This window comes from Coenobita brevimanus, chromosome 39 (assembly GCF_032717465.1).
Source record: "Coenobita brevimanus isolate Jiangsu-jjx chromosome 39, ASM3271746v2, whole genome shotgun sequence".
In the NCBI taxonomy this organism is placed as follows: Eukaryota; Metazoa; Arthropoda; class Malacostraca; order Decapoda; family Coenobitidae; genus Coenobita; species Coenobita brevimanus.
In genome coordinates this window covers 25480234-25502695 of record NC_136992.1, presented here as the reverse complement: position 1 = coordinate 25502695, position 22462 = coordinate 25480234, and the positions used below count along the sequence as shown (strand labels likewise).

At 41.6% G+C, this 22462-nt stretch overlaps 1 protein-coding gene across 1 annotated transcript in view; it reads right to left on the bottom strand.

Moving 5' to 3' along the window:
• Positions 1-1669: 1669 nt before the first annotated feature.
• The window catches only part of LOC145396874 (battenin-like), an 83442-nt gene continuing 62649 nt past the window's right edge, over positions 1670-22462 (bottom strand). The window contains exon 9 of the mRNA XM_080270161.1: positions 1670-1792. Within this exon, the coding sequence (XP_080126287.1) occupies positions 1670-1792 (123 nt within the window). The remainder of the gene's footprint in view (positions 1793-22462) is intronic.

Sequence of the window (22462 nt, the reverse complement as noted above, 5' to 3'; positions counted from 1 at the left end):
AGCACCAGCCAACCCACAATGTGGGTCACAAGCAGTTCTTCCTTTCACCACTGTGGTGGTGTGGATGGTTGCTGTTTCCAAGTCATCCTGAAAGCCAGCCTCAAGTCAATTCTTCAAAAAGACTGCTATCTCCAGATTGACTGAGCAGACATGGGCTAGCATAGTGGAAGACAGTGGAAGGCAAGAGTCTATACAATTAAGCACTGAATACAATGGCATTCTTAGCAGAGCCAGGTGATGTGGAACCAATGAAATTAAAACTGGATATCCTCACCTCAGGCTCAAGGGCCCTTACTAAATTGGTACGCTCTCTTTCAAGGGAATGGGATTTTACTTTGACAAAACACACTTATTCCCCTCCCCCCCTTTACACAGGGTGTAGAGGCACACAGTATGTTCCACACTGATGGAGCCCCCACTACCTCCTATTCTCATAGCATCTGTGCCCTGGGAGTATTTCATGAGACAGCAGGGAGGTACAAAAGTTCTCACTTCTGATGACACCTTGAGGCAGCTGTGCTTCTTCCCAAACTCAGATACCCTACACTTCTCACCAGTGGCTGGATGAGCGGTGTACTCATACCCCATAGTGTTTAGTGGTGGGTGAATGCAGCTTTGACCCACAACTAACTAGATGGCCTCCAACACCTTTGTCATCATCATCTAATCCAGTGTTGCCCTATGAGGAGTATAGGAGCCTGGGGCTAGGCAAGTTGGTCCTGACATTTAAGACAAGAGTGACCAGCCTCATTCATCCCTGAGTGGCACTACGTGAGCAATAAACCCCAACTGCCCCTTGGATCACCTTTGAACTAGGAAAAAAATATAATTGCAGTTGCACAAAATTCCATATTTTTTTCCATTTTATAATACAACTAAGCCTAACCCGTTACTGGCTGTGTAAAAAGCCACCAGGTAAACAAGACTGACCAAGGCACAAAACTTTACCTTACAATGAGGGAGAGTGAAGGAAAAATACTATACAGTATATTATTGTGGTTCTGATGAAACATTTACAAGATATCTTAATGTCTTACTACTTTCTAATCATCTGAATAATTCTCATAACTATACAACGGCAAATACATTAACATCAAATTGTGAAATATTAATGACGTATCTGTTCCACTTTTTTTTCTGCTGGCTGATTGGATACTGTGCTTAAAAAGGTACAATTCCTAAAGCCAAGCTTCTACAGGAAGATTTGTACGAAAACACTACCTCAATGAGTCCCTAGATCTTGGCAAGTTGGTGAAACTGCTACACTTCCTGCTTACACAAGTTCTACACAGCTTGGCTGTGCAGGGGGGAGGGGGAGGAGGGAATTACAGAAACCTGGAAACAATCATATTTTGTGATACTGCTAGGAATGTGATGATTTTCTGCATAAACAGTTCAGGTAATCCAGCCATACATACACCAGTCTTCTTATACAGAAATGTTTTTTTTTTTAAACAATAACATTTAACTTATGCATATGGAAGTTACAAAAGCCTGAGAAGATACAGTTTGAACCTCTTAAGTACAGTACATGAAACCCATTACAGTATATAAAATAACTATTCATTTACCAACAACCTAAAAAAATAAATGTGCCTCTCTTTACATACTATATGGTATTGAAACTGGTCCTTATAATAATGATGGTTCTTTAGTGTGCTGACAACCATTACACTGGCATGCTACAGATGACGTTATGGAGTGGAATGGCCACAAATCCAGCAATTGTCACACCTATGGAGTCAGAGAGGGAAGTGATGCTCATGGCAAATTCTCTGTGGTTGTCATCAATCTGTTATGGGGAAAAAAAAATGAGAATCCTGATTTATTATAAGCTTAACAATTTCAGTAGGATGATGTAACATATATTCTTCCTGTCATCAGACAGGAATGGTCCCCAAGTAGTGAAGAAATTAACGACAGCTAAATATACAAGGACCCATCCAGTTTGCAAAGCTGACCCTTGGTTGGATAAGCTTATCTGAAGGCAATAACAATGAAATAAAAATGACATATCCAGACAAAATTCTTTGAAGGCACAAAGATGTAGCAAAGCCATCTGTGGGTGCTTTGGTATAAGAGGGGGGACCATGGACAGAGGATCATATTCCCTTTGGTTTAGGAGGAACTCTGGCAAATCTTCTTCAGTTATTTGTTTTGTTCACTACACATTAATGCCTTCAATCCAGTGATGTTTTTTATATATCCTTTTTACTAATTCCAGATTATTTAACTCAGCTTTAAAGTCGTTAGGAAAGAGTTAGGGACGAGGATTTTTAGTCCCTTCATTTCAAAAAGTCTCTCCAAATCTGAATCAAATAATCAAGAGATAGCAGGAATATAATATAAAATGCATCATAAGTCTGCACAGGCCAATATTCACCTGTATGTTACCAACATCCTATTATTACTGCCATGGTCTGCATAAGTAAAATGAGATAATCTTAACGTGGTATACAGTACAATATATGGAAATAATGTGCAAAAGAAGAGGTGCTAGAGAGCATCCTAAGCTTACAAGTGTATGGTCTTGAGAAACCTACTCTCCACTTGCAGCCTTGAAGAAGAGACAGCTGTAGGCTACACTTCACTCATAGCCCTCAAGAAGAGACAGCTGTAAACTTCATTCATAGCCCTGAAGAAGAGACAGCTGTACACTTCATTCACAGCCCTTAAGAAGAGACAGCTGTACATATGAAAACAATACTCAATATCCCCACAGTACACAAGCCATGGACTAGTAATGTCTATCACCATCTACTACAATCCTAACAAGGAGCCTACAAGTGATGGGACTGTGCACCCTGGGCAGAGTAACTGCAGCATTCACCTGGGAGCAACCCTCCTCATATTTCCCTGCACCTAACCATGGGAAAGATCCTGGTGTGAATCAGGTGAGGCACTGTCTACAACAAGGGGGGTTCCAGAACCTTGCATAGAGTACGCACCGTACCGTACCGTACTTGTAGAGTGGCCTCACAGCTGCTGCTTACTGTGTTTGACAGGTTGGGGCTAAGCAACGAAGATGATGGCAACAACAACAACATAAATAACAACAAACCTTTTACTGCCTTCCTCATTATCTCACTGTAAACTCATCTGCATTCTCATGTTCTCTTTTTACTTGTTTTACCTCAGAATGAATGACTTTGTCTACAAGGGATGAGGGATGCATACTGACTATTGCTTCTGAGTGTACAGTAAAACCTCACTAACTCAGATTACTGTATATCAGGCTCTGGCCTTTTTAACTTAAAAATTCTGATTTATCAAGGCACTTTTCCCAAAGCATTGCTGCCTCCCACAACCAAACAATATTAACCCTTTGAGATTCCGATGATGCATTTTTGCGTCATTTCAAATCCAACCTCAGAGATTCCGCTGACATGTTTATGCGTCATTTTGAGATACTTTTGTAAATGTTCACCATCAATTGCGTTTACATGCCATAACAAAGAGACTCAAGCGTGACGTCACGGAATGGTTGCTCTATGCATGGTGGGTACTGCACTGCTGGCCTAACTCATGGCTTTGTCTCTTTATTAATTTTTTTTTTGGCAAAATCCCTTTCTACAGCAAGGTATAAAAATTTTTGTTTTTTGCCCATCTTCAACTCATCATTTTGCCTTCTTATTATCTTGTTTTCCTTTTTTGAACATACTACGATAAATTACACCCATTCAGCTTTAAAATGACACCAAAACCAGCATTCTATCATGAAAACCATATTTACACAGACCGATCAATGAATAAGATCGTTAAGTGAATATGCGGCTGAGAATCATATGAAATTGTGCATCTTTTTTCTGTCACTGAACCGCACAGTAACATGCATAATTTGCCATAAACTATATACCATTATAAAGGCAATTTATTATAGTTCTGCACGGTTTAAACCAGATTCATTTATCTTTACTAGTTTTTTTTTGCCAAATATTTTTCTATGGCAAGGTATAAAATTTTTGGTTTTCACCTAACTTCAACTTGTCATTTTAATTTTAATTTTCTTTGTTTTCCTTTTTCAATACACTACAAAAAGTACAACTAATCAGCTTCAAAATAACACCACAACAAGCACCCTATTATAAAAAGCCTATTTATACAGACCAATCAAAGAAAAAAATCATGAAGCAAATATGCGGCCGAGAATCATTAAAAAATTGTGCTTCTTTCCTTTTGCTTTACCATGCAATAAAATGCAGAAATAACCATAATTTATGTATCATTGTAATTTACTGTAAATTTGCATGGTTTAAACCAGATTCATACATCTTTATTATTTTTTTTGCCAAATATTTTTCTACAGTAATGTATATAATTTTTGGTTTTTGCTTCAGTTCATAATTTTGACTTTTCATTTTCTACATTTTCCGTTTTTGAACCTACTATGATAAAGTACAACTACACTCGACCCTTGATTTGCCGGACTAAAAAGGGGGGAGGCCAGTCCGGGAATCACAGAAGCCCGGCCCCACATACCATTCCCCGGACTATTACCATACATTATCCGAATTCTCCAATATTGTCTGGCAATTATTCCGATATTCTAGAGCATTCTGGAATGTAGGCTACCTATACCAACATAACTAACATACACAGTACATAAAATAATAAAACTGACACAATAACATTAATAATAACTGACACAATAGCTGTATTTTGCTAGCTACAACCCTAAGAATGGTTGTTTAGACCATTGTAGACGAGAATGTGGAGGGTATGATAGAAGAAGATCAGAAAGCTGAGGAAAAAGAGGAAAATGAACGAGGAATGGAACACCATAAGGTGAGCCAACCACTATCAGCTGACTGAGATACAAACACGCAATCTTGGAGTGAATCGGCAATTTTAATTGGAAAATATTTTAATCTTTATCACCATATAGGTTTACACATCTAATTATTTGAAATTCAGTCAAAAATTTGTGCTTAATTTAATTATCAATAGAAAATAAGGATTCAGAGTGAAAATTTCTTAAAGTTAGCATAAGTGTTTTGCCTCTAGCCTAACAACTCACCTTGATGGACTTCTGTTTTGTATAAATATCAATTTACAATGCAGATACATTTTTTTGTACTCAAAATAAATATTCAAGCAAAATAGAAGTCTGTCAAGGCGTCCTGACGATCTGAAGGGGAAATATCTGATAACACTGGCCAACCACTAATCAGCTGATCGAGATACAATCATCGGATGTGATCTTGATCTTGGACAGAATTGGCATTTTTAATTGGAAAATATTTTAATCTTTATTAACATACAGATTTGCACACCTAATTATTTGAAATTCAGTCAAAAGTTTGTGCTTAATTTCATTATTAATAGACAATCAGGATTCAGAGCAAAAATTTCTTAGTTAGCAAAGTGTTTTGCCTCTAGCCTAAAGACTCTCCTTGACAGACTTTTGTTTTGTATTAATATCGATTTACACTGCAGATACATTTTTCTGTACTCAAAATAAATATTTATGCAAAACAGAAGTCTGTCAAGGCGTGCCGATGATCTGAAGGGGAGATATCTGCTAACACTGGCGCATTTTAGCTCTGAAACCTAATTTTTTAATTAAGTTATATTAAGTACAGTTTTTTTAATGGATTTCAGATAATTAGGTGTGTATGAGCCACTGTGGTGAAAAAAATTAAAATATTTTCCAGTGAAAAGTGCCGATTAGGTATTTAGTCGAACCGAGTCAGGTGAACTAAGTGAATAGAAATGAATCTCATTGACTTTGTCCATAAGAAAATATATTTTCTTTTATTTCTTATGAATTTTATTGTGTCTAAGCCATCCTGAAATTTTACTGTTATGCAATAAACTATTTATAGTGGCATTTGAGAAAGGTAAGTGGCAAATGCGATACTGCCACGAGTTAGGAACCGGTGGGTGAAGCAGGTTGGTGGCCAAGATGCATTTCGTGTATGAAAATAATTTCTTGTGTGTGTTACAAATGGCCTTTATCGAGTCAAAACCTTGCCAAAATGATACTGTGTTATGCAGAAGACTGCTTATAGTTTTATATGAGAGAATCATGGCCGGACATTTGTGAGAATCCCGGACTTGCACGGGCATTTGTCCGGCATTTGAAAATATTGTCTGGCCTCCGCCCATGTCTGGAAAATCCAAAGTCCGGGAAATAGGGGTCTGCGAAATCGAGGGTCGGGTGTATTCAGCTCTAAAATGACACCAAAACCAACATTCTATCATGAAAAGTGTATTTATACAGGGCGATCAATGAAAAATATCGCAGTGCAAAGATGTGGGTCAGCGCAAGAGAGGTTGACTCTAGCACAGACATAATCTGCCTGTCCCACAAACCTGCCTGGGTATATATAATCACTGGCCCATATACATGTACAGGTAGGGTAACTACTAATTTTGACAAAGTCGCACTTATACCAGCAATGCAGATGGGGACTGATACTTCTGTTGACATTAAATAACAGTAGATTCTGACCTGACTGAAATTATTTTATGTTAGAATATTGTGGTAGATGGGGGCACCCATCATCCACTCAATGTAGTGTGCCTTATGGTCTCTACCGTTAGTGACAAGCCAAATGGTTTCCTGTACCAGGAAACCATTTACTACGCTGGGTGGTAACCATAAAACCAGGGTTTCTGGCTGGTTAAGTGTCCCCTTGATACCCCTACCAAAAATCACTAAGTTATGGCAATCGTCTTGGGGAGCCTTGGAAGGCCCAATACCTGCCCAGGGCCCCAACCAAATGGGCAGATTCACATGGCCATGTGGAATGCGAAAAGTGTGAATGAAGAAAGCAAGAGGGTGGAGGTGGTGAATGTGTTCAAGAGTGCGAGATATGCCGTGATGGCACTGCGTGAAACAGAGATGAAAGGGTGTGAAGTGGAGGAGTAGGAGAGTGTAAAGGGTGTAAGGTCAGGCATGAATGGGCGAAGAAGATGCAAGGAAGAAGTTGCTTTGTTGATGAATGAAGTGTGGCAGAGTGGAATGAGAGATTACAAATGTGTCAGCTTGAGATGTATGTATGTCCAGTTCAAGTCTGAGAAGATGAAAGCGGCAGTGATTGTGGCTTATGCACCATGCGATGACAGGAGTGAGAGAAAGACAGGTTTTAGGTTGAGCTGGATGAAGCAGTAGGAGAAATGCCCTGGAGTTATAAAGTGATAGTAATGGGTGACATGAATAGCAGAGTAGGCACTGGTCCTGTGAATGACATAATGGGTAATAATAGAGTACCAGGAGAAAATGATAATAGGAAGTGACTGAAGGGCATCGTTTCGTTTCATTTTTAAAAGCTCCAACATGCTTGCATGCGTTGCCCTTGGTCATCTAATGGCGGCTCTCCACGCTGCACGATCCATTGCAGCCTCCCTGTACAGTCCCTTAACCCTGAGGTCACACTTAATGACCTCATCCCACATCTTTCTCGGTCTACCCCTCATAACCCCACCCCCAATATTAACAATTCTCACCTTCCTCACCCAATTATCTTCCCCCATCCTCTCCACATGTCCAAACCATCTCAATCTACCTCTCCTCATCACAAAACCAATACAGTCCAGTCCCATCCTACCTCTCAACTCTTCCATCAAAAACCCAGCCCCCCCAGACCTTGCACACATGGACGCATTACACATCCACCTAATCATTGTCATTTCTGTATGTCTAAGCCAGCGAATATCCTCCTCCTTTACTGCCCAGGTCTCAGTACCATACAGCATTACACTCCTAACACATGCTCCATACAAAGACCCCTTAGCACACAGGGAGAGCCCTCTCAATGTCAGAAGAGGCAAGAGCTCCCTGAACTTCTTCCAACCATTTCTCACCCTAGCCACAGAGCTAGCTCCAGCCCCACCTCCAGCACACAACATGTCTCCCAAATAACAAAACTCTTCCACACACTCAAGAGATTCACCAGCAATTTCAATCCTTTGACCCCTGACATTCTCCACCTGCTTTCCCCAACACGCCGTACACATAAAATCAGCATTATCTCGCAATCTACCTCTGATACCACTACATCTCTTATGCACCCGTTTATCACAAACACCGCACAAGCTGGAATTACTTCCCACACCCTTGTGGCAAACTGCACATGGCCACTCTCCCTCATCTCTGACAGTACCGCCACCAACCCTAGATATCATCACTTTTGTTTTATCTGCATTTACCCATAAGCCCTTGTGCCCCATACCATCTCTCCACATCCTAAACCTTTCCTCCGCCTCCCTTTCGTTCTCTGCAATCAACACCAAATCATCAGCATACAACATCTCCCAGGGGAGTCCGTTTCTAAAGTCACATGAGAGGGCTTCAAGTACCATGATAAACAACATGGGACTCAAAACTGACCCCTGATGCACACCAACATTCACGGCAAACTCATCACTCAAAGCTCCATTCACTCTTACCTGGGTGAGAGAACCCACATACATAGCCATAACCACCCTAATCAGCCACTCCTCCAAGCCAAGCTTTCTCATTGCCCACTTCACCACCTCTCTAGGGACTCTGTCAAAGGCCTTTTCCAAATCAACAAAAACAAGATACAGATCCCTTCTCCTACCAATATATTTTTCCTGAAGCTGTCGAACAATGTATACGGCATCAGTGGTCCCTCTACCTGGCATAAACCCAAACTGCATCTCATCAATATTCACTCTCTAATCATACTTTCTAACACTCTCTCCATTACCTCCATTATCTGATTTAAAAGCTTTATACCTCTATGTTTTCCTCTTTCCAGGGCATCACCCTTCCCTTTATACACATTTACAATTAAACTCTTCAGCCAATCATCTGGGACAACACACTCATAAATAATCATATTTTTCAGGTCAGTGACTAACCTCACCCCATTATCTCCGGAGGCCTTCAACATTTCGGCAGTCAACCCAGACACACCTGCTGCCTTCCCCACCTTCATCCTGCGTATTGCCTCACTCACAGTAGCAGCATCAATCAAAGGCCGAGGGCCAAACACTGGATCTGCTGGCTCCAAACCTTCCCTGTCCCAGTCAAACTTCTCATTCAATAACCGGTTACAATGCTCTCTCCATGCATCTTTAATATCCTCACTGTTCACCACTACCCTTCCTTCATCATTCTTCACACACTGCTCACCTATAATATCCCAATTATCCCTCTTCATCTGATTTGCCACCTTAAATATCATATTTTTCCTTTCCCCATGATTTTGGTTATCAAGTAAAGGTCTCTGTGACTCAGACTTCGCCCTGTATACCTCTCTTCTAGCCCTACGCTTGGCAGCCAAGTATTCCTCCTTGCTCCCACCCTTCTTCCATTCCCGGAAAAGCCTTCTTTTCTCCTTAACTGCAGCTTCTGCACCCTCATCCCACCACCAAGTTACTTTATGTCTTGGTGGTCCTCTTGTCCAACTGCATGTTACATCAGTAACTCTCAAGAGATTGTTCTTGAGGGCTCTGTACTGTTCATTAACGCCTCTGTCTACAGCTCCCTGTTCATCCACCACTCTCCTCATCTCGCTCTAGAAGGCATCCCTTACTACTTGGTTTTTCTATTACTATATACCTAGGCTGCTTCCCCCAAGGAAAGGGAGGTAGCCGAGACAGGACGACACACTCCCCATTTACTTATCCATTCAAACACATTTATTCGCATCTTAGCCCCAAAGGGAAGAACGGACAGATCCTCACCGCACCACACTGCACAAGGGTCAACTGCGCAATGCAATCAGTGACATCCGCAGCAGGGCCCAACAGCAGAGCTGGTTTACCCCTGCCACATCATAACAGACCCATCCCCTTACCCACACCTGACCTGAAATAGCTGATCAGACCAAATGCGGGAGAATATCCCCTCAGGGCTGCATCATCACTTATTCATTCACAATTTCTCTCCACCCATTTCTGTCACGCACAGCCACTCTTCCTTGCTCAACAGACATCCCTCTCGCATCCAGCGATCTCTTCACACTGTCCATCCATCCTATTCGTGGTCTTCCTCTCAGCCTTACACCTCTCACATCAGATCTAGTTATCTTTTTCACCAATCGCTCATTATCCATTCTCTCCATATGCCCAAACCATCGCAACACCCTCTGCTCAACTCTACCAGCCATCTCCCGAACAACTCCAGTTCTCCTTCGCACTTCATCATTCCACACTCGATCCATACGCGTCACCCCACACATACTCCTCAGACACCTCATCTCCATTACATTCAAACTTTTCCTCTCTGCCACACCCATATTCCATGTTTCAGCCCCATACAATGCAGTCGGTACCATAACACCCTCATACAGCCTTCTCTTTACATCCATTCTAAGCAAACGACATCTAAACACTTTTTTCATTCCTCCCAGCACCTTTCCTACTTCATTTATTCTAAACTTCACTTCTGCATCTATTCTTCCATCCACAGCAACATGTGACCCTAGATCATATTTTCCTCCCAGGTACATAAGTCCTCTTTTTCATCACTTGTTCTTTAAGCACCATATCACAAATCAATAGTTTGTGCTGCTGCACACACTCCTCACTTCCTATAACTTTAACATCCCTCACTAACCTCCTATCAGCCCTCCTATCCAGAAAATAATCTATCTGACAGCTATTTCCCCCAGACTCATACATAATTAACCTACTCTCTCTTTTCCTAAAATATGTGTTGCACACAATCATGTCCGTTGCCTCCTCAAACTCAAGTATCCTTTCCCCTTCCGCATTCCTTATACCATACGCACATCCCCCATGTACTCCTTCATAACCTTGTGCTGCATCACCTACATGACCATTTAAGTTCCCTCCCAAAACCACTATCTCATCATCCCACATACCACCTACTACACGCAGGCATGTGTCAGGAAAGGAGGCTGTGCATTTGTAATTCTTATTTCAAGCACAAAGATGCACATAAATATACATGGTAAAGAAGCAATGGTGATCGTGCTGAGAGGAGCCTGATTGATTACGTGCTTGTAGAGAAATCAATGCTGGGTAGTGCTGCTGATACGAGGGCAGCAAGAGGATGATGTGGAGGTTTGTCAGATCATATGATTGTGGTATGCAAGATCAGGCTGAGAGGAGTGAGGCTGACCAAGAGAGAGAGAGAGAGAGGAGCTGTCAGGGTGAGAGACTGAAAGTTGAGAAGCTGAGGATCAAAGAAATGGCAGATGAATACAAGGCCAAAGTATGGGAGGAGTTACAATCAGTGAATTGGAATGAAATGGATCTGCACAGCTTGTGGAATGTATATAGGGAATGCTTAGTTAGGAATACTAAAGCAGTGTGTGGTGTGGCAAGAGTAACAACAAAGAAGAAAGGTACGGCATGGTGGAATGAAGAGGTTAAGAAAGCAGTGGAGGAAAAGAAGATGTGGGAAGAGTGGATACAGAACAGAGGTTCAGCTGAAATAAGGAATGAATATATTGAGAGCAAGAAGTACATAAAGAGACTAGTGAAGAGGAAAAATGAGGTAAATGATGATCTAGGAAGAAAAATGAATGCTAATCAGCTTGTGTGAGGTGCGATGGCAGGTCGTCTCACATTTCAACCCTCACTATCCAGCCTGTACACTCCAGGGAAGACGTTTATCTCATTTAGGTCTCAAAACAAACACTTGCCTCCCTTTTCCAACACACACCACCACCAACACTACAAAAATAAGTCGATACTACCATAAACACAATAAACACTGAAAGATGCAAAAATAATTTCATACTACTGTATACATATTTTTTAAAATTCAAACCTCACGTATTATGTACTGAAAAACTTCAAAATATCAATATCTAGTCATTTCACACCTTTTCAGCACCACTGACAATGTTTATGGTAAAAAATATATATATATATATATATATGTGCGATATTGCACCACTGCAGTACCTAAGTGTGACCAGTATCAGCTGCCTAAATTTATGCAACTTCCGCATTTGATTGCATGCCACAGGATGGGTCTAGGAAGCTGAAATTTGCAATGGAAGGTGCATTGGAACTTGCTCTTCAATGAGGCAACCAAAAGAAATTGATTTCTGAAATTTTGAAGAATGACTGCAAGGAGGGCCTGTGGGGCACAGAAATCTCCATGCATTATGCCAAGGAGGGGTTAACCCATGGGGATGAAGTAAGGACCTGATGGAGAGAATATTCTGAAATCTGATGAATGGGAATAGAGAGAGCAAAGCAACCGTTAACATGATTGGTTTTGGAGGCGTACAGAGAAAAAATGCAGTGCCAGGATGTGTGACACTCGCAGCAGTGAAGAATGCTGCGAAGCAACTGAAAAATGGGAAAGCAGCTGGAGTTGATGAGGTGTATGCAGAGATGATTTAGTGTAGTGGTCAGAATGGAATGAAGTGCTTGTTGGAGATATGCAAGAAGGCATGGATGAGTGAAGCTGCACCAGCAGAGTGGAAAAAGGCAGTGATTGTACCCCAGTACAAAAATAAAGATGAGCAAAATGAGTGCAAGAATTATCACAGCATAAGACTACTGAGTGTTGTGGGGAAGGTATATGGAAGAATAAATTGTCAGAAGTCCTAGTGATTGACGAACAGGGTGGCTTTAGGAGTGGCAGAGGACATGTGGATCAAATATTTGCAGTGAGACTGATAGTGAAGAAGGCATGTTAGAAGGACTCCTAAAGTGTTTATGGCATTCATGGATCTGGAAAATGCACATGACAAAGTAGACAGAGATAGATTGTGAAAGGTTCTGCACATGTACGGTGCAGATGGTAAGCTGCTCGGTGCCGTCAAGAGTTTTTATTATGGCAGTGAGGCATGTGTATGGGTAAATGGGCATCTAAGTGCATGGTACGATCAATGTGGGCGTGTGACAAAGTTGGATGATGTCACCATGGTAGTTCAATATATAAATGGATGAGGTGATGAGAAAAGTAAAAACACAAGTAATGGAGATAGGGATGGCATTGGTAATGAACAGTGATGGATGGAATATCTCAAATTTGCTGTATGCTGATGATGCTGTGCTAGTTGCAAATATCGGACAAGAGCTTGGTAGACTAGTGCAGAGTTTTGTTGATGCCTGTGAACATCATGCCTTGAGAGTAAATGTAGAAAAGAGTAAACTGATGGTTACTGAGAGAGAGAAAGTGACTCCAAGTGTGACGTTGCAGTGAATAAAGAGAGACTGGAATTGGTGAGGGAGTTAAAATGCCTGGGTACAGAGATAGAAATGGGAGGAAAATGTGCAAAAGAAGTGGAGAGTACAGAAGAGTGACACAGTGAAGGAAAGTGGCTGATGCCATAAAGGCCTTGAGATGGAACAGAGGCTTGAGTGTTGCTGCACGAGGCTTACATGAAGGAGTGTTAGTGCCAACTTTTACATATGGATGTGAGGGTATGGTGTGGGACAAAAAGTCAAGAGTAACAGCAGTGGAGATGGGACTGCTGAGGAATGTGTATGGGGTACAAAGAGTGGACAGGATACGGAATAATGTTATTCGTTAAAGATGTGGAGTAAGGAAGTCTGTGGATATCAGAATTGAAGAGAGTGTACTGAGATGGTTTGGTCACGTGGAGAGAATGGATGACAACAGAGTGGTGAAAAAGGTATATCTGAGTGAATTTAAAGGAGGGAGGAGGTGAGGTAGGTCAAGAAGAAGGTGGAGGGATATGGTGGATGACTGTGTGAGGAAGAGAGGTATGCATGTTGGTGAGGCTAAGGGATTGACAAGAGACCCAGCTTGCTGAATAAATTTTACGCAGAGAAGCCCATAACCAGGGATTTGGCACCCCTTTTTAACATGACAGCGTTTGGATTGACTCTAGCAGATACGAATATGTGAAGCTCCAGAACGTAGTGAAATTTTTTTGCCTATTTGATGAAGCCATGATTTCCAGGGCTTGAATGGTGAGTGAATAGAAGTGTGGCCCACCGAACTGGGCAAACTTGGGCTGTCTGGATGTTGCTACTCCTCGCCCTCCCCTAGGGTGGGAAAGAAGGTCTGGATGATGATCATGATGATGATACTCAAAATTATATTTTCACCTCTCAGCCGCAGGGATGTATATGTATGTTTGGAGTTGGAAGGGGCAGTAATGCAAGGGCAGCAGGAAATATAAACTTTCTGGAATTTCTCACCAATGTTTATTGGTGTTTATTATATTACTCTCCCTTCTAATTCCCACACCTCAGCCCACATTTCTTTTGAACACAAGCAACTGAAGACACAAGACACACTCGCTGACTTGGTTCATTTCACTAACTGCATTATGGGTACTTGGTGAACAGTGAAATAAGAAACACTGTCCACAGAAAATTGTTGAAATTAAAGTACTTTTCAAGTTTTCTGAAAATACCCAGTAATGCTAGTAATTGTGTATGATATTCATGGTATTTTTTGTATGTAAAAAAAAAAAATAATAAGTGCACTAATATGTAAATGTACGACACAACATTACGCAATGCAAAACGGTATACTGTATTTACATGATTCACTTGAATCAGTCCCACTAGGAAATATCTAATGAAGTTATTTGTGGTGCTCAGGCAATTACTGTATTACACAATTGTTATGCATTCTTATAGTTCATTCACTTTAATGTGGCCCAGATTTCTACTCTTTTGCTGCTTATTTCACATAACTCAGTGGCAGAAAAAGACAATACTAAGGCTCTAAATCCTTTCTGCATCCCTTCTTCATGACTAGAATCACATTATAGTGTTAATCTACTGTTATAACTAAGCATTCAAAATGGAGGGATGGCAATTTTAGACATAGCTAAAATGAACTGAGTATAGTTTTGTATTATCACTTTAATGCATCTTGCATAAGTGTTTCAGCTAACTCTACAGGAAATGCTATACATGCTCCCACAACCAGGAAAATGCCAGTACACTCAATCCTTGAGTAATGCGCGGCTGAGTAACACGTTGTTGTTCTAAAGCGCTCAGCATAATGCAACAAGTCATAATCAACATGAGGAAAAACTCTGGCTCATGTGGGAAGTCAGCTGGCCTGTGACGAAATTTGTAAGTCGTGCACAGTGATGTCACGTGCCAGGCTCGCCATGATTGGCCGGCTTACATCCGGCTACCTGTCCTGGGCACACTCAAAGCCATGTGGTTCAATGAAAATTTATGGGTTTCACAATTTTCGGGGACGAAATGGAACGAAAATGTTTGCTATCAGAAAAAAAATTACCCTATCATCCATGTGTTCTCATAAGTTAACGTTCAGCTCCACATTTTTCATTGAATTTTGCGCTTCTAAACACATTTTTGGACTGACTGAGCATATGGCTACTGTATCAGTCCTTTCTCGCAACTCACCAACTTCTACCCCACACTCATAATGGGTTTCGCAGTTTTAAGGGACGAAATGGAACGAAAATTATTGGTAATCAGAAAAAAAATGCTTCATCCACATGTTCTTGTAAGTTAAAAATTAGTAATACATTCTTCGTCTGATTTTGCACTTCCCAACACATTTCAGACCAACTGAGCATAAGGCTATTACTCCTTTCTCGTGTCTCACCAAGTTCTACCCCAGACTCGTATGGGTTTTGCAATTTTATGGAATGAAATGGAATGAAAATGTTTGCTAATTAGAAAAAAATTACTCTTTCATCCACGTGTTATCGTAATTTAGCATTCAGTTCCACGTTCTTCATTCGATTTCATGCTTCTCAACACATTTCGGACCACCTGAGCATATGGTTAGTATGTGGGACTACATATTATAATTGCAAATCATAATAGATAGATAGATAAATAGATAGATAGACAGCCCTCTGCGAGCCTGGGAAAAGGAAATGAGGTTTGCAAGTTACACTGAGGAAAGCTGACGACAGCGGCCAGTAAGGAGATGATGCAGTTAGCTGTCAGCAGTCCTCTCGTGAACAAAGACCTAGTCCATCCACGAGGAACACACGTGACACACCCCTGCTACACCAGAATTTAGGAAAGAGAGCTCAGAGGGAGATTAGCCACAGAACAGGCAAGAGAGAAGGGGACAAGCGATCCTAGAGACAGGTCACGGGAAAAGGGCTTGGCAATTTGAGAGAGAGAGACAGATAGCGAGACAGGGAGGTAGCTACCCGGGACTTATACTTCGTTCCGTGTGAGAGACTTGTTAATATTTCCAAGACAAATAAAAATAGTCCCATACTATTCTTTACCTCTCCTGTCACTACATGACAAATGGGGAAGCTACTACAAGATATAAAAGCCGCTTGACCACAAGTCTAAAATATATATATAACTCAACTACAACCACAAAGTATTTTATGACACAAAGTCATTTATGACAATCAGTCCTTTCTTGTGTCACACTGAGTTCTACCTGAGCTGTGCTGCAAGATTTTTTATTTTTTTTTGTATGTGTGTGAGTCTGAGTGCTGAGCAAGGACAGTGACTCTTAGTCATGCCAAGTGATCAGCCCCAACCACCCAGAATGTGGTGCATCTTCACGTATGCCCAGAAGTATGAGATAGTAAAGGAGTTAAGCAAGGAGAGAGTCAGGTAGAAACAGCAAAAATACATGGGATGAATGAAAGAACCATCAGAACGATCTGAAAGGACAGGGAGAAGATAAAGATGATCGTGCGTGGGAACCCTGGTGATGCGAATCTGGCGGCAACGAAAGTTCGTAATGTTGTCCTGAAGCTGTCTGAGAAGCTCATAGGGCATTATGTGGAACGCTAGAGAAAGAATTAGCCATATGTTCAAACGGTCCAAAAAGTGTTGAGAAGCACAAAATTGAATGAGGAGTGTGAAACTGAAAGCTAACTTATGAGAACACATGGATGAAAGAGTAATTTTTTCTGATTGGCAAATATTTTCGTTCCATTTCATCCCCTAAAATTGCAAAATTCATAAATTTTCATCTAAGCATATGGCCTAACATTCCTACCGAAGGCCGCATGATACAAGAAGGCAAACAACAACACTGGGGGTAGGAGACAGAGGAAGAGTGCCAGGGAGCTATGCATGAACAACACAAGGGTGCCCAGCCTAACGTTCGTTTTGTTCATATTATTTTTAATATCATTCATGTTCTTAATTAAAACATATCTCTTTCAGTGTAACCTGATGGTGGGTAAAAGTCATGGGTAATTTATGTGTGGTAGGGTGGTAAGATGGAGTAAAAGTGAGTTCTGGAAAGTCACTGGAACACATTGTACCATTATACTTGTAAACATATTGTTTGAGTGATGTAGGTTTTAGTAGCACAGTCTTTGTCCAGTCCCTATTGTCCGTGTTACTTGATGATTGAGTGTATATGGGAAGGAAGTGTATTTTCTTATTCTTAGAGGTGGTTTTGGAAGTGGTAAGTATCCTCCTAAATATACCTACATGTGAGGTATGATGGATGCGAATTGTCTAATTTTTTTTTTTTTTTTTTTTTTTTTTTTTCAGACGCCTTAATCCCATAGGGGGTGGCCACAAACCAACTGCCTCCATGTCACCCTGTCCCCCACCATTTCATTGCTCTGCTCCTAGCTCACATCCCCCTCTCTCATATACCTCTCCACCCCATCCCTCCATCTCATCCTTGGCCTCCCCCTCCCTCTCCCCCCCTCCACCTCACTCACATACACTTTCCTCGTCAGTCTCTCGCACTCCATCCTCTCCCTACATGTCCAAACCACCTCAGTGTGTTTCTCCTAAAGCTTCCTATCACATCCACATCCACACCACAATGCTCCTTCACTTCCTTATTTGTTAGTCTGTCTCTCCATGTGACTCCACATGCTCCTCTCAAATAACTCATTTCCACTATTCTCACTCTTGACTTCTGACCCTCCAATAAGGTCCAAGCTTCACTTCCATACATTAGAGTTGGTATCACAATACTGTCATGTAGTTGCTTTTTCACTTCCATGCTTACTTCCCTGTTTCTTATCACTGCTTTCAAGGAACCAGCAACCTTTCTTCCCTGTTGCACCCTTTCAAGCACTTCACTCTCTAAACTTCCATCCTTACTCATCACACTACCCAAGTACTTAAACATACATTTTCCATGGAAATGAAATGTCTCTGCTGCCTACAATTTAATATTCCAAAAGCATTCCCATTCAGACTTACCAAGAATACCGACTTATCAAAAGATAACTCATCAAGGTTTTACTGTACAGCTGTGTATGAGGAAAGTAATATGAATTACAATAGAGTAGTAAATTTTTTATTAAGTATCTTATTTTTTTTTTCTTCAAAAACAAAATTTACAAAGTGTGGTAAGAAGATAAAAGGTGATATGGATGACTGGTAATTATACAAGGATGATCAGATGTGGAAATGAAAAAAAAACTTTGAAAAGAGCAAGGTGATGATATGTTTTTCCTATGTTGAACAATACCATCTGGAGGTATCAAGAATAATCTAAGAGGGTCAGAAAGTATTATTTCTTTTTTTTCTGAAAGTAACCAAGTTGGTAGGTGGTGGCAACCATCCATCATCCACTCATCTGATGTAGTGCTGCCTACTTCTTCCTTAGCCTTTATCATTCTTTTTCTGTGCCTGCCCTCCTCTCTTCTTGTTTCTCCCATCTTTCCTGTCACTTCTTATTGCTTTTCTTTCCTTTACAGGTGGCTTTACATTGAGTGACAAGCCAAATGGCTTCCTGTAAGCCAAGAAACCATTTACAACGCTGGGTGGTAACCATATAACCAACCCATATGTGCTCCCTACGTGTCAACAAATGGGTTGGTGGAGGGTTAGTGCCCCTCCCTGTAAACCAAATAACTTAGAAGTCAAATGGCCAACACTTACGGGATTATGGCGTCTGGCAATAGACAGATAGATAGAAACAAGTTACAATGTAGAACACCTGGAAGAGACAAATGAATATACACTGTATTCAGTTTATTCTTTGATACAGTGGCCTTGTCTGCTGCTGCAGCACTTATCACAGCAGGACTGTAAACAAAGAAATCAATGCCTTAGTGGTACAAAGATGCATCCTGTACAGCCAACATTTGACCTCTTCCTGGATGCCTTTGTCACACTGGAAGCTTGTGAACAATGCCCCATACTGTGCTCTGTGGAAGGTTAATTATCTGTTACAACTACACAAGAGATACATGTCTGTTGACCCTCAGTGTCACTGTCATTAATAGTGTCAGTGTCATTAATGTGAATGCCAGAGGTGGATGGTCATTGACTTCTTCGCTCATCCACTATGCTAACCAGCCTATTTTCATATTCATGACACCACTTCTGCTCATGCTGCACTATTATTACATGTGAAATATAGACTGCTATAATTCTGTAGGCTGGATACATGTTACCCACAGAAAATCATACAAAGATTGCACCTCTTCCTTTGTCCCTTCATTCAGTACAGTCACCATTGCTAAACTAACACTGTCCAGGCAAACACTGCCTGCATAGGTTGACACTCCTGGCATTTTGTGCTGGGATATTGTACCAACTGACACCAAAGCCACAACATGTTGCAAGCCTCTCTTTTAGGGGAATAAAACTCTCTCCTATAAGAATAAGTCTTCATACCAAAAAAGTTAAAGGTCATTGTTTCTAACCCCTCCAGTTAATGTTGCCTTTCCTATACGGATATGTACATGCGTGGTGTATGTGGTATGCATATATATATACTGTACTGTACTTAAGGTATATGCAGTAAGTGGATATATATACTGTATGTGTTAAATACTGTACGCTGTACAGGAATACGTTTGTGTGTTGTATGTGGTATGTGGATATGTACATATGTGGTGTATGTGGTACGTGAATGTTTGTATGTGTTCCATGTGGTATGTATGTGGATAGGTACTATCATGCACAAAAGTTCCTTCCATCAACCAGGGGACAGAGTAATCTGCCACAAGAGGTCAGGGTAATTGCACACGTCTAACCCCCAACTCCCCCTCCTTACCCCCACCAATGCATTGATTTGTTAGGCGGATGGATCAGAGACATGAAGTTTTGTTCACTCTCACATCTTGCTGAATGTAATGCTACTTTCATTTCTACTGCTATTAGGTGTACTGTACTTTATTATCATGTGCACAGACCCACATTCAGTTCCATGAGAAGTAATTATATAGAAGTTTTAGCAGATTTCAACAGAATGACCCTAATGTATAGAGTTTGGTTTCCAAATATTTATCCAACATCTTCTAAACGATATACTAAAATCCAAGTAACGGTGACAATTTATGTGATTACTAGCCACATAAGTCCCTCTCCTGCCCTGTCATCAGGGAAGCCATATATCCACCCAACCACTCATCCACCTACACACTCAACCCATCTAACACAACCCACCAACCTCATCCCTGCCACTCACCCTGCCCAGCCGCCTGGGCAACCCATCCAGCCCACTGATCCCAACAATCCATATTGCTCACTCACACATGCCACCCACAAATCTCACCCTATAATATCAATCAACACATCCACCAACTCACCTACCCACCCTGAACCCATCCAGCTACCCAAACCACCAACCCAACCACCCACCCAGAGCACCCTGGCCACGCAATCGTCTCAGGCACCTTGGCGACCCACTGTGCCCACACATTCCAATGGCCTACCTTGCCCACCGACCCCCCTACCACTCATCCTTTCTGCCCACAAATTACACCCACCCTGCTCACCCAACAATGTCACCCATCACATCTACCCACACAACCCTCCCAACTCTCCCTGAACACTCACCCACTCTTCCCACCCACTCCTCCCACCTACCCACCAGCAGGCTCAACCACCCTTCTTACCCAACCCCATTCACTCCCTCCATCCTATCCACCCATTTGAAACAATCCTGTCCACTCACCCTGGCGATGAACCAAACTACCACATCCAGCAATTCAAGCTCATTAACGTCACCCACCCAACCAACTGACTCCAACACACACACACACACACACACACACACACACACACACACACTGACAGAGGGGTGGAAAAGGAGGGAGGGAGAGTGGGGGGGGGGGAGTTTACACTGGTGAAGGGGAAGGATGAGATGTGAAAGTGTCCAGTATTGTTCTAATAGCAACTTGCACAGTATATTGACTTGTATCTTTGACACACACCCTTTAATTCACCTATGTTACAGTTGTATTTTCATTAGGACTTTATGATATGCTATCCAATAAGCAATTGTTATAACGAACGAATATTTTGGTAAAAACATTAAATATCACAACTATACTGTACTAGTTTCATTATTACATGCTCTTCATACTGTTAAATGAGCATACAGTCAACCATCAAACAGTAATTTGTAAGAATTGGGACCAATCTTCCTTGAGTAAAAATAACTGTCAGGATTGATTAGTGGGTGAAGTCGTTGTGAGAAAGAAAGAGGTGGGCGGTAGTAGGCAGTCTGGCTGTCTTGTCTCCCTCTCAGTCCCCCCACCCTCCCCCACCCCTGTTTGTCTCCCTCCCTGTCCCCTGGTCCTCTCCCACCCCAGCTTATCTCCTTCCCCATCCCCCCACCCTCCCCCACCCCCGCTTTTCTCCCTCGCTGTCCCTCCACCCTCCCTGACCCCCGCCTGCCTGGCCCATTTGCCCACTCTCCCACTCTCGCTGCATCTGTTGGCCTGAATACCTTCCTGCATATGATGTTTGATGTCTCATTTTTTTTGCAATGGTATGCAGATTTCTGTGCCAGTCTCCACTGACTGAGTAAGGCATGTGAGAGTGTGGGTTTGGGCCTGGAATGCATCTCTGGCTTTTCTTCTGTATCTTATGGGGAAAAGTGCTTCGATATCCAATATCCTTGGTGACTGAACGCTCTCACCGGTACACAATACTGCCGGATATCAGGACGTGGGTGTAACTTATCGCAGTTACTTGGATTATAGTGTATCGTTCAGAAAACGTTGGATAAATATTTGGAAATCAAACTATACATTAGAGTCACTCTACTGAAGCTTCATATTTCCAATCCATCCACCTAACAAATCAGTGCATTGGTGGTGGTAAGGAGGGGGAGTTGGGGGGGTAGACATGTGCAATTAACCTGACCTCTAGTGGCAGATTACCCTGTCCCCTAGTGGATGGAAGAAACTTTCGTGCACGATAATACATGTGTGGTGTATGTGGTATGTGGATATGTAAATCTGTGGTGTATGTGGTATACGGGTTATTATACAGCATTTGCAGTATGTGTGGTAAACACGGCATGAAGAACGGGGTCAGATCATCCAGCAGTTTGCAGAAGGAAGGGAGTGGTTTTTTACTAAGGGAATTACTGTACTTTACGTTTGAATTTATACTCAGTCATCACCAAAGCCTCAATATTCATTATCAAATCCCTTTTTCCAACGAAAATATTCCATGACAACATTTATGTATGATATTTCTTGTATATACCTCAGTATACAACATTATCTTTATAAGTATCATTGGACTGCTGAAAATATGGGGGGCATACAACTCCCACGCCCTACTCTTAATCCATACCTGGAGGTATGTATGTCTGTGGTGTTCCATAGTGGATAAGTACACATGTGGTGTAACTTATGTGTGATGTAGATCAGCATGCGTGGTGTCCTGTTAT